This window comes from Thalassophryne amazonica, chromosome 19 (assembly GCF_902500255.1).
Source record: "Thalassophryne amazonica chromosome 19, fThaAma1.1, whole genome shotgun sequence".
Classification (NCBI taxonomy): Eukaryota; Metazoa; Chordata; class Actinopteri; order Batrachoidiformes; family Batrachoididae; genus Thalassophryne; species Thalassophryne amazonica.
In genome coordinates this window covers 37,805,394-37,819,493 of record NC_047121.1, presented here as the reverse complement: position 1 = coordinate 37,819,493, position 14,100 = coordinate 37,805,394, and the positions used below count along the sequence as shown (strand labels likewise).

General features: G+C 40.7%; 1 protein-coding gene across 1 annotated transcript in view; it reads left to right on the top strand.

The window, feature by feature from the left end:
- Positions 1-14,100, top strand: part of mideasb (mitotic deacetylase associated SANT domain protein b) — an 84,638-nt gene that overhangs the window by 25,226 nt on the left and 45,312 nt on the right. Inside the window, exons 6-7 of the mRNA XM_034195086.1 lie at positions 1,783-1,925; positions 5,661-5,764. Of these exons, the coding sequence (XP_034050977.1) occupies positions 1,783-1,925; positions 5,661-5,764 (247 nt within the window). The remainder of the gene's footprint in view (positions 1-1,782; positions 1,926-5,660; positions 5,765-14,100) is intronic.

The following is a 14,100-nucleotide window of genomic DNA, read 5'->3' as shown; positions in this document are numbered from 1 at the left end:
GGTGTGCGTCACTGGTGCTTTGACATCAACAGTCCAACATGAACATTAAATAAAAGTCCAAAATTATTCTCAGTCACCTTGGAAAAACAGGTAGTTAAAAAATAATTCTGACGATGTAGTCCATAAAAAAAAAAGACTTTGTGTACTTCTTCAGTCCAGTGAAAAATTGAATCAGAAATTTGTCCAGATTTTCATCCTAACAGCTCTTCATGCCTCCAGATGGCTTACAGCATTGTGGATTTGTTTTTGTGGGTGTGTTAGAAGAATTAGCACCGTCAATTAGCTCGTTCAAATCACAGTCCGTCAGCAAAACAAACTCTGCCATGTTTAGCTAAACGCCGCCCCCGCTAGTGTCTGCCTGGGCGGGTTTCGCAGCGTGCAATGGTACCAAATGTATGGAACCAATTTTGCACAGTAAATGGAACCATATTTGCACACTAAATGCAACGCAACACAAATGGGGCAAACAATCCATGTTATGTGACATACAAAGCACCAATCAAATGACAAGGCTCCACTCAGCTGTGATATAAAGTCTGTTTTATGCAAATATGGATTTAAGTGTAGACCTGGAACATTCCATCTTTCACCTCATGAAATATTCGTACCACTGAACTCATAAACGTTCATTATTTGTATAATATTCTGATATGGCTACCTGTTGAAATTATTACTACCTCCATCAAGGAGGTTGCAGTAGCTCGGGCTATGGCATAACAAAGATTGATGGGTATCCCGCTGGTTGAGCGACTGTTTGGTTTGGCCAAGGTATGACCCAGGAGGGTAGTTGGTTACGTGGTCGCCCTGTTTGTTAGCTCCTGAGTTAGTGAGCCAAAGCATAAATCTGCTTCAGCTGATCCTGCTGCGCTCTCAAACTCACATGAGCCGTTTACAGCTCAGGTTTTAGCAGCCCAGCTACTCTGTAAGCCGTGTCCAGTATACACACATACTTGGAAAATACTGCAGACAGAGGCATGGAATAATTTGCTCACTGTGAAGTAGCATGACTGCAGCACAGAAACATCTGAATTTTTCTTGAAATTATGCCGAATGTGATGTGTTGAGTTTGAAACGTTAGGGATAGATTTGTTTAAGAGAGTTTTCCCCTTTTATTCTCTTCTGTTGAACTTGTCATGTGCCAGAATGAGGATCCAAGTACTTCCATTTAAATCTGGCCATTAGTGTACTTCCCTTTTCATCCATCATTTTAAAATGCATTTATATATCTCGTTACACTGCGACCAGAGTAATAAACTTCACTAGCGTGTTGACTGTGGGGGATCCACAGGCTCTAGATTGACCCAAAATACATGAGCATACCAAGCGGCAAATGTCAGCTCTCCTCGGTTTCTCTGTGATCGAAGTTGCACAGACGTACAGAGAGGCCACTTGGCTTTTAATATATAGATACTTTACCACCCCCCTGCTCGAATGGCGTGAGTCCAGAATTTAATTAACATCCATTGTTCACTGTTGTTGGCTAATATCTGTAGTTTCTCCAAAAATATTAGTCCCATCAACTTTCCGTTTTTGCGGCGTTCATCCTCGACCCAAAATACATAAGCATACCAAACAGCAAATGTCAGCTTTCCCTGGTTTCTCTGTGTTGAAAGCCATGGACATGCAGACACATACACAGAGGCCACTTGGCTTTTAATATATACTCGTCGATAACTGGAGTTGATAACTCTATGCAGTTAAAGATCAGGAGTATTCTGCAGTCTTAAAGTAGACGAAATTCACATTCCACGTTTGTGGTCACATTGGTGTCTGTACCTGCAGACGGATAAATATCGGGTCGCGTTACCAGGCGGATGTGCCCGAGCTGAGGCCGCGGTCAGCCGTTGAACAGGATCGGCACCAGGCTGAACTGGTCTGGGCTCCACTGAACGAACTGGAGGAGAAACCTGACTTCCAACAGAAAGGTAAGATCAAGAGCTACTGTAATAGCAACATAAACTTAGAATTTCTTGTGGAATCAGTTTTTGCACATGGACCACATTTCTTTGTGTGGGATTTGATGGCTTAATATGGCTCCCGTTAAAATTTCTCAGTAGATTGGGGGAAAATGTCTCAGACACTGGTAATTCATTCCTTTTTTGTGAAATTAAAAAGTAACTCATGAGATCACTAATTTTCCCCCCCCAGTATTTCTTACTATTCATTATTTACTGGTTTATCTGTATTTCACATTAGAGTATTTTTTTAAAGATAGGATACTCATTAGACTGCTGTCCTTTCCTCCATACAGCCATCTTCTTGCAATGTTAAAAAAATACGTAATCTCATCTTCCAATACTATGTACATGATTTTTGACCTTGACTAAATATACAAGGTCACAGGGCCAAAACCAGTGTCTACGTATGTTGAAGACTGTACTCTCAATCATTTTTTTAAGGATGTCAGACAGGTTCTTCAAATTTGCAGGAAACATACATCTCCTGAAGGTCTAGGCCAGTGTAAATGATGACTGACCTTGACCTAACTTTTAAGGTCGCAGGGCTAAAAATATCTGCCACACTGTGCTCTTAATAACGTTTCAAAGAAATAACACAAGTTTATCAAACCGGAAGCAAGGATGCATCTCTTGAAGATCTAGGTCACGTTTGATGATGAATGGCCTTCACGTAGTTTTGAAGGTCACAAAGCCAAAAATTGTATGTGTGTATGATGACCACTGATCGCTATGGATTTCATTTGCAGCAAGGATGCATCCCTTGAAGATCTAGGCAAAGTTCCTATTTCCTCACTATAGCCTTCATTCCCTTTTCAGTCAAGCTTCCACATCTTTTCCAAACATAAAATCATGACTTGCACACAAATCGGTCCTGGTTGCCTTTTTTCCTGAATGTAGTCTCCCCAATGAAAACTTAGAAACTTGTCTCCACAGTGATGATTACAGTGCAGTTTGAAGTTGCGTTGTTACATAATCATTATGACATGGCTGGCTACATGGAAATATTGCCCACTCACAAATACACATGGGACTACTACACACATTCCTGCAGCTAGGGGCCCAAGGCCTTCAGGCTAATATCGTATTTTGTAAATACAGTTCATGCTTTGGGGCTCCCCATAGACAGAGGTACATGTGCAATTGTTGACAAGCTGCCTGCCAAGGTTACAATGTTACAGCATTAAATGAAAACTAACAGACTGTGACACGAGCACTTGTATGCACTGATAACTAGCAAATTTGATAAATTCATCACAAACAAGAGCAATCTGAGATTTCCGATGTCCACCAAAGGTTGACGAGGACGCAAATTAAAAGATAAGTGATTCACATTGTGACACGGACTTTATCTGGATCCGGATTCCACAACACCATGGCAGTAATTGCATACTGATCCAGAATGGTCCAACTGATCAAGATGTTGCAATCTGATACTTAATTAACAACATCGTGATGCCGTATGTTTCTGCTGCAGAACTTGTATATTGATTCGCTTCACTCCCAACATCCAACACCAACAGGGTCTTCCTTTGTACAATAGCCACGTGTGATTGAAATTTTATCAAGATCAATCAAGCAGATTTGAGATGATCCTCGAAATGGTGAAAATATAAGAAATGATCCAGAATCAAGATCTTGATCCTGATCCACTCTGCAGTTTAACGGGGTCTTCTGTGGCCTAATATGTATCTGTTTGAAAAGTTTGTCAAAATCCGTGCAGTAGTTTTGACGTAATCCTTAAAAGTCCATAAAGTGAAATCCTGAGCCAGAACCCAGATCACCTCCAAAATTCAGTGGAGTCTTCCATGCCCTAATATCTATCTGTGGTGCAAATTTGGTGAGAATCCGTTAGGTAGTTTTGACGTAATCCTTCAAAGCCTATATAAAGTGAAATCTTGATCTAGAATCTAGATCCGGATCACCTCCAAAAATGTAATAGTTTCTTCCATGGCCTAATATCTATCTGTGGAAAAAATTTTGTCAAAATCCGTGTAGTAGTTTTGATGTAATCCTGCTAACAGACAGACAAATAAATAAACGCAGATGATTTTATAATAGTAATAATTCCTGGCTAAACCTCTGTCAAAAATGGGCTCATGGATCAAAAAGTAGAAAGTCTACATATTCAGTAACACAACATAACAATCGTGCAAGTGCAACAGCACGAGACATGGCAAGTAAACAAAAGTTTGAATTAGTAGTCCAATTACAACATGCCCAGATTAAGATCTGTCTTGTATCTTTTTGCCTCTTGGCGCTCACTAACAAGTAAAAGTTGGTGCTTTAGTCACACTTGTCCAGTTTCGTCACTCTCGCTTTTTCCATTCCCTTGACAGTATCTTCTTTGGCTTCTTTGTTGGCTTCGCCAGGATGTCCATAATGAAAATGTCTCGCCAACTTCTTCTCTTAGCTGATGTCTGCCTATGTAAAATCTTTGGTCCAATGTGACTTATGCTGTAAAGCATTTCACGAAACTTGCAGTTCTGGCCAGAATTGTCCTACATAGGACACCAGTGTTGCATAGTGCAATACCGGGTGTTTCCAAGGACACTGACATCGTGACAGGTGTCTTTCTTCACCTCATTCTAAATAGTTGTGCCATCATAATGGACTAAAAGAAAACAGTATTGATGTAAACTGTTTAAATCTGTCCTGGTATGATGATAAATCCTCTTGCGGCCATCCTACAGTGTTACTTTGCTTTGCTGTCATGACGGCAATCCTGAGTCACCTTCGATATTGATGTCAGGTTGATGTTTTGGACGAGTTGTCTGTATCGTGGGACATCTTATATTGGTTCCAACTTATCTAGTCTTACTCAGGTCTTGATGGTGTCATGCCAAGTCATGGTTGCAAATTTAGTCATAATGAGTCATGTTCCTCAACATACTAAGGTCATAGTGTTTGGTGAGTTTTTGCTTTGGTAAAAGATGTGGTCACCACAATCATTTTGACATGTATCTTTGTGGACAGTCACAGTCAAAATCATGTATATGGAATTGGGGCCAAAGGAGAGTTTCCACCTATACAGTGCGTATAGTAAGTGTGCAACTGTAAGAGTCCCATGACATGCTGTAATTATTTACATATTTGTTTATTTTTAAATGTTTAAAAATTGGCAGCCATTTCAGGATAATGTATTGTGTGTGTTGGCAGTTTCCTGACAGTATCTTGTTAAATCACAAGTATTCTTGGTGTATCACTGGGACAAAGTAGCCACTGACCAATAATATGCCATCATAAGCCCAACGCAAAGCTCATTAGACTAGACTCTGCCCAGGAAACTGCCAAGACCCAATCAGGATCAAGTGATGCCAGACATTACCTCTTCTTCAGCTACAGCCTGCGTCAGCTGTCATTTGCAATTACTATCAGTATTTCAAAATGACGAAAATATATGTAGGATGCCATACTGGCATTGTAACATATTACATGTTGATTCTTGCTTATGATTTGTCAAGTCTATATGGGTTTATGGCAGTGCCTAGCAATACTCTTGTAGTGGCATGAGAGCATTACAGTGGTGTCATGACAACATGCTGGGTTGGTGCACTTGTTGGAGCCAAATGGCCCGAGTTATACAGCTTGAAAATTGCTGAAGGTGGAAACTGCTTCAGAAACTGTCATCACTTTTTTTTTTTTTTAAATGTAAAGATTAAATGTAATCTAATGTCACGCGTCTCTGTCTTACACTTCTCTTAGTTGAAGGACTCATGCACCTGGCCTGCTCCAGTGTGTTGTGTGGAGGTGGCACCAACCAGGAGTTAGCCCTACATTGTCTGCATGAGTGCAAAGGAGACATAATGGTGAGCACAACAATATTTTGAACTCTATAGAAACACACACCTGTAAAGCAGGTAGCTGAGTGGATAAGGAGCTGACTTGCCAGTATGAGGAACTGGGTTCAAATCCTGCTCATGCTACCTGTCTGTGTCCTTGGGACAAGATAATCTATATTGTCTCAGTCCACCCAGCAGTAAATGGGTACCAGCCTTGGCTGGGGAAGTAACCTTTGTCAGTCTGGGGTCCCGTCCAGGAAGTCATGGGTTCATCTGAGTAATGATACCAAATCCGGAGATAGGTACGGGCACCAGTGTGCCTCAGAGCATATATAAGACAGGATACTGATATTATCAGAACCTCATTTACAAAAGTAATTATTAAGAGTGACCACGGTTTGGTGTAAATGGGTTGAATGAGCTCTGCTTTATGCTAAATCTAGTGGACTCAAGCCTGAACACATGATTATTTATTTTGATGGCGGCATTGGTTTAGAATTTTTTTTTTTTTTTTTCCTGGCCCCTTTGGTTTATTAAATTATATTATCACAATGCAATGTGTTTGCATGCACATTTTTAACCATACTGATGTTCATGAGGTAACCACATTTTCCAAGTGTCATGAAAGTAAGAAACCAGACTCTGTAAACTGAGTAAAGGAGGAAACACTCTGGGCAGACTCGGGTCAACTAGCGGAGACACTCATCAGCTGTGTGTTTGCAGCTGTCCACCCCATCACCTGAAAAATTTGCATTAGAACACATTAGAAAGACTACAGCTGATATAAATTATAATATAGGCTTTTTTTGTTGTTTTACATATATTCAACAAAATTTGTCTTCTGCATTTAACCCATCCTAATTCCAGTTGGACTTAATCAAACCACTAGGAGCAGTGGGTAGCCACAGCCTGGCGCCTGGGGACCAAATCCAGATGTATAGAGGCTGCCTTGGTCAGGGGCAGAGACAGGAGCAGACCCAAAATACCAGAGTGGCCAGAGGAAACCCACACGGACACAGAGAGAACATGCAAACTCCACACAGAAAGGGTGGGAAGCGATCCCACAACCTTCTTGCTGTGAGGCATCAGTGTAAGCCACTAAGCCACTGTGCCGCCAAAATGGTCAGAGCCCAATAGAGCAGAAAGCGTCCCAACAGGTGGCGCTCTCAGCTGTACACGTCTGTCTCCAGAGACCCAGAGAACCCACACCTGGATGCAAGTACCCAGTTGAACACAGCGCAGGGAATTTTTTTTGGAGAACCAGGGCAGAGTGAGGACTTCTCACTCTGATGGCCATCAAAGCATGTATGTTGTGTCTGTGTGTAAACCCTCCATGCCAGTAGGTGGCGTGATTCTGGAAGCAGTGGAGCTGATGTTATCCACAAATCAGCATTTGGTCACCATTTCTACCACACTCCCACTTGTAACCGACAGTAGAGTTTGGCACATCTGTCAATGACCGTGTCAAACCCATGATATACAGTATATGGTGTGTGGCCTCAAGACTTTGTCATTTACTTGGTTTCATGTCTTCTGTCTGTCTTCACGTGCTCCGATTCAAAATAAGTCAAACAGCAGTATTTCTCCTCAATAACAGATGGGCACAATTTGTCTCATTTCGTATTTGTAATCCATCGACTGAACTATAATTTTAATTTATGAACGTGTGTTTTCTGGTTTCTTGACTCTGTCTGACCTCCCAGCAGTTATAATGGTCGTGATTCATTTGTGTACTGAAACTAAAATAGAAAAACAAAAATGGTTTGGTTGTATCTGCACAGGCAGATCTGAACAGATGCACATAATGAAAGTGTAATAAGTGATTGCCAGATTTATCTTGAACCCTTGATGCCTTCTGTTCCCTCTGACGAGGTTATATTTTATTTCTGTTCAGTGCTTTGTTCGTAGGGCTACTAAAAATGAAGGTTGTTTTCTTTCTTTAGTAAGCTTTGTGAAAAGGTTACAAATTACATGGAGTAGCGTCTTGCGTCATTTCTGGGCTGATATGGATAAAGGGATGGGGTTTTTTTTTTCTTTCTTTTTACTTCCTCTTAGTGCTCTGCTCTTTATATTTCCAGCTATCTGTACTTGTTAAAGTGCGCTGTCTTCCACAAACTGCACAGTGATGAAGCAGCACTGTTTCAACTTGTCACTGTGCCGTGATGTCTGACTACCAAAAGGCATAAATCAAAGTTTGAAACAAAGATGGAAGTAATCCCCAAAGATTCCATCCAGACCCAGAATTCTAGACATTGTCTAAAAATAGAATCCTTGTCCAAAAGTAGAGAAAATTCCATTTCAAATGGGCAGAGAATTCACAAATTCCCCCTACCGCGTATAATCACATCTCGACCACCGTTGGGGGCGCAGTGTTATTTGCCTTATTTTGATGTGATTTACAGCCAGCTGTTCTTCTGGTTGCATGATAACTAGTGCAGCCAGCATTAAAAAAAATAGGAAGTGGATACTGCCACAGTACTGTCAGTGGGCGCTCCATTTGTCTATTGACACAGAGCCAATCATATTCCACATTACGTCAGGCGTAGACTGTAACCAATCCGGTTACTCCACTGCCACAGCACTGTCAATAAGTAGTGCATGCCACAGTGTGTCAAATCCCAAAATGGATTTATGAATGAAGGTTAAAAAAAAATGGGAACCTAGTCTTCGTTCTCAACCTATTCTCAAACTTTACTTGGGTAAGAAGTCAATAACAGACAGAATGGCCAGAAGGAGTTATGTAACAGAGTCACTCATTGGCACAGAAGAAATGGCAGCATCAGATTGGTTCTGTGTCAATAGACAAAAGGTTACATTCCTGACACAGTACTGTAGCAGTAGCCACTTCCTAAAAAATATGTACAGTAAGTGTGAATTGGATTGGACAATTGCAAACGTACCTTGCTACACAACCACATTCCGCAGATTTTACTTCCCCTTAAGCAGCACAGAGCAGTCATGGAGAATATCGTTTTACTGCCTGATGCTGCTTCAGCTTTCAGAGGACTTCGTAACTTTTGAAAGATTTGCAATGACTGTCATGAAATGTCTGATTGCCATTGTCACCTTTGCGTCTTCTGACCCAATAAGTCAATGAGCCGATAAGCATAGTCCTCACTAATGGCTAGCAGTGCTAACCGCTTCCAGGTAAGTCCTGTTGAGGTCGATAACCAGATGTGACTTCCTCTCCAAGCCTTCATGGTCACACACTTGCAGGACTTTGTTGTAGGCGCACATAAAAATAGAACGTAGATGTGAAGCATTGTAAACAATGGGACCAGTTTGGCTAACTGCAGAAAAAATAAAATTTAATAAAGATTTTAATGAAGCTATGCATTCTGCCCCCCCCACCCCCCAATAGACTGTAGAGAGAACTCGGAATGTGTTTGGCCAGAATAGAACTAGATGCTGATGTAATGCACTGCTTGTTGACAAGTACCAGTCTCAAATTGCTTGGCCAGTTGCAAGAACTATTTTTGTTGGGCAACATATTGTCCCAGAAATAATTTAGATAAATATTGTCATTTTAAGACCATTTTATGCCAACAATAATGCAGGTACACCCTTTCAGAAAGCAGTGAAGTATTAATTCTATGGCTGTCACTTGATTAAATAAGTAATCTAATCAAATGAGCGTTGTGATTGATCAATCATATAACTTTTTTTATTCATTTTTATTTATCGAAAACACAATGTGTAGTAGACATGAAAACCTAAGCAGCAAAAACAACACATGTTATCAATAACAACAACAAAAAAAATTTAAAGAAATATGCTCAAGAAGGAGCTGGAAGCTGCAGAAATGTTTGTGGAATCCTTTGGTTTGAAAAGCATATTGGACTTGGGCTCATCAAACTGCACAGAGCAGATCCAGCCAGAAAGAAAGCCACCATACGAATGGCATAATGTGTCTACTTAGTTTTAAAAAATGAAACCCCCGTAGATACAGGTCAAAGGGGATCATTATATGGACTTAATCATTGAGGGTGTTTTTTCTATAAATCTAAATGTTATTTTAACAGGGATAATTGATCCTTAAAATATTCAGACATTGGAATTTGTCGGTTTGTATCAACAGATCAAAGTTTCATTGTCACAGAATCTTCATTCAGCCACTTCTGAAACTACAAATTCCTATCTGTAAAATGCATCTCTCCTCTAGACAATGTTTGACTGTTGCTTGCTGCAACAGGCAGGGAGGAGACGGATCTCATTCAAACACACCAGTGAAGGCTCATAACCTTGAAAATGGGGAAAAATGCTTCTGTCAATTTGGGAAGTTGACAGAACAAGAAGTCTGTGGGTATAGAGCCTTCTTCTACCGTGGTCCGACTCTTTGGAACGATCTACCTGCTGTTATTAGGCAGTCTGACACGGTGGAGACTTTTAAATCAAGACTGAAGACCCACTTTTTTAGACTGTCTTATCATTAATCCAAGTTGTTTTTATGTTTGCTTTGTAATTTTTTAATTCTATTGTGTTTTATCTTTTTATTGTGCTTTTCTTGATTTTAATTTTGATTTTAAATTATTTTGTGGTGTTATGAATTGTGTGAAGCGCCTTGGGGCGACTTTGTCGTGAGTTGGCGCTATATAAATTAATAAATTGAAATTGAAAAAAATGTATTCAATTTTATTTATTCAATTTATAATGCACCAACTCACAACAACGTTGTCTCATGGCACCTCACACAAAAACAATTCAAAAAGAAATTAAAATGAATTAAAAGATTTAAAACACACAATAAAAAGAAAAAGGAAAAAAAAAAGCCATTTAAGACAATAACAATTATGACATAAAATGCTGTTCATAGGCATGGGAGAAGAAATGCATTTTGAGTCTACTCTTAAGTGTCCACAGAATCTGACTGCCTCACTGACACAGGGAGACTGTTCCACAGAGCAGGGGCACGGTAAGAGAAAGCTCTTTGACCCGCTGACTTTTTCTTCACTCTAGGAACACAAAGCAGTCCAACATCCTGTGAATGCAGAACACGGGCCGGTACGTAGGGTTTCACCAAATTGGCCAGGTAGTAAGTCGCCAGTCTGTGAACAGTTTTATAGGTTAACAATAAAACCTTAAAGTCTGCTCTCACATAGACAGGAAGCCAGTGAAGAGATGCCAAAATGGGGGTAATGTGATCAAACCTTCTGCCTTGTCAAACGTCTGGCAGCAGCATTTTGAACCAGCTGGAGATAAAATAGTAAATAATAAAAGACTTTTATTTAGTCTTAGAGACAAAAAAAAAAAAAAAAAAAAAAAATTGTGGTAAAAACACATGGAGATGTTTTCCTACAGGAACCAATTTTATTTTTTTCAAGGCAGCAGTAGATATTTTTTGACAGGAGCTACGTCTGTGAGTGCATGTCGAGATTTCCTCCATGAGGAGTTATACTGGATGTGGACATGTCCTGTCGCTAGCAATCTTGTTATACTGGATGTGAACATGTCCTGTCACTTGCAATCTGTCTGTGAGCAGAATGGACTTTATTTAACATAATCGTGAGGAGCTGCCTACAGCCACAGGCTGTAATGAGCATTTTTTTTTCTTTTAATGGTTTACATGTGCTGTTTGAGTGATACAATTTAACTGCATTGGCATAAAAAGTTCAACAATTCTGCGTGATTTATAGCCCGACAACAATGGAGCACAGCAGGAATTATAAATTGGCATCGGGAAATGTTATATGGGTGTGGCATCCAGTCACGTTAAGTACCGTTAAGTTGCCTCAACTTGCAAGAAAACTACTTCCTTTCTGTGCCCTGTGCTCAACACAGAAAAAATTAAATGTTTAATTTTTGGCGTCCGTTCCGCTTCGCCCTTTGCGTCCCTCACGGTGTGGCATTAGGCTGCATCAACTCGGCATCGTCATAATGCAACTCGAAGCAGGCCCAGTGTGAAAGGGGCTTTAAACAGCTTTGAGAACAGACAATCGTACATCACCCACGGAGGGGTCCTGCCGGGAAAGCAGTGACGTCTCAGCTTGTTAACATATGTAAAGGTGCCCTGGCACTCATGAGTTTGATGCATGCACTTGCACACACATCGTCATGACAATACCACCCGCCGTGTTCCCAGTTGGACGCGGTGCTTTGTTCCACTGGCTGCCATGTGCTGTGCGCTAGACGTTGCATGTATGAAATATTATTTCATAGCGGATTAATCATTTTCTCTACAAGTTGGCTGCTGAAAATAGCTCTAATCGCTTCCTGAAACACAGAGGACCACTCCAGCAGCAACCGCTCCAGTAGCAACCGTTCGCGCATGCTCCGAACAAGCTGGAGAAAGCATTTGGAGCTGTTTAAAAAGGTAAGTATTTGTTATGTTTACATTGTCATGGCTTGGTAAAACAGTTGCATGTTATTTCCTTCTTGTGTGCAGCTGTAAAAGTATGTTTATGATACATTTAACATCTTGTTATAATCCTTCAGACGAGCTGCGCTCTTATGCAATCTGCTGACGCAACCACTCGCTCTGTTCACTTCTTTACTTCACTTGACAAGCTGCACGTAGTGTTGGCCAGCAGATCGTGCCACATTGCATGACATTTATGTGTGAAAGATTTTTTGAACATTTCAAAATTCTCATTGCACGCGCCGGCGCCCCTCTCACGTTCAGTCCGTTAAAGATGAGTTTACTCTCCTGCACGACACAGGTTGTGCAAGTGCATGGATCTAAGTCGTGCAAATGTCAGCGCACCTTAAGGCAGGCAACACAATGTATCCTCAAGTGGTGGCACATTTACATGCGAAGCAGGTTAACATGTAGAGCAGGACACAATGTAGCCACAGGTGGTGATCTAACTTGGTGAATTATCTCTGAACAGTACATTGTGTGTTGCGCGTACACCACAGTGTCTCAGTTCAACAGTAATTATCACTACAGATCCAAAACTTGCATTGATTTCTAATTTGCAATCATCCCAATGCTAAGCATTGTTGAGAAAGAACAAATGCTCATGCATGAAGGTGTTAATTCATCTGTGTGGATATTTTTTCTTGCTTTCTGTGCACAAAGGAGCACATACAGATTTAGCTGAGAGCACTTTTGCTTCACAGCGACACAGTCCTGGGGTTATTTCCCACCTGGTCCTTTCGGTGTGAAGTCTGCATGTTCTCCCTGTGTTTGTGTGGGTACCCCTGTGTGCTCTGTGCAGGATATACCCCGCCTCTCATCCACTGACTACTACTTAACTAAATGGAACGAGCGGTTATAGAAAATGAATGACAGTCACACAAAAATAAGATGAGTGCAACCTGCCATTAAGGAAGTGTTTGCTTTAAAATAATAATGCAGAAAAAAAATCTACCTGTTGAGGGTAACTCATGGTACATCACTGTACATCACCATTTAGCTCATTGTTCTGTATCTGATGAAAGTGTGTCAAATTAAGTCTCCTTTTTAATATTAATTTATTTATCTGTGCATATGTTAATCATGAAACCACAGTGTGTCCTCAGTATTCTCTCTCAGGGGATGAGAGAATACTGAAAAAAGGGGTTAAGGCCCTGTCACACCTTGACTATTTAGCCAGCGTATGCCAACCGTATTAAAGAATGCTGGCATAAGTGTAATAAGTTACTGGCAAGTTTTTTTTATATATATATATATATATATATATATATATAAGTTAAGAGCACATTGAAGCTCGCTGATATACGTCCTAATATGCAGAGCTCCTTGAAAAATTTTGGGCATTCTGAAAATTTTCAACGATTGCCAGCGTGTGACTCATGCGCCCCACATATGCGGGACATAAGTTGTAGGTAAGTTTTGTGATTGTTGGCACAAAACAATGTCAGACTCTGTAGTTTTCTCTGGGCCCCTCCCCAGTCAGACCGGGAGTGACATGTTTAGCCGCATGTTCTCCTTGAATTGCTGGCTGTCTGAGTGGTGTCCAAAAAATGAGGTGGGCTTCATAGATAATTGGCAAAGCTTCTGGGGAAAACCTGGTCTTGTTAGGAGAGACGGCATCCATCCCACTTTGGATGGAGCAGCTCTCATTTCTAGAAATCTGGCCAATTTTCTTAAATCCTCCAAACCGTGACTATCCAGGGTTGGGACCAGGAAGCAGAGTTGTAGTCTTACACACCTCTCTGCAGCTTCTCTCCCCCTACCATCCCCTCATTACCCCATCCCCGTAGAGACGGTGCCTGCTCCCAGACCACCAATAACCAGCAAAAATCTATTTAAGCATAAAAATTCAAAAAGAAAAAATAATATAGCACCTTCAACTGCACCACAGACTAAACAGTTAAATGTGGTCTATTAAACATTAGGTCTCTCTCTTCTAAGTCCCTGTTAGTAAATGATATAATAATTGATCGACATATTGATTTATTCTGCCTTACAGAAACCTGGT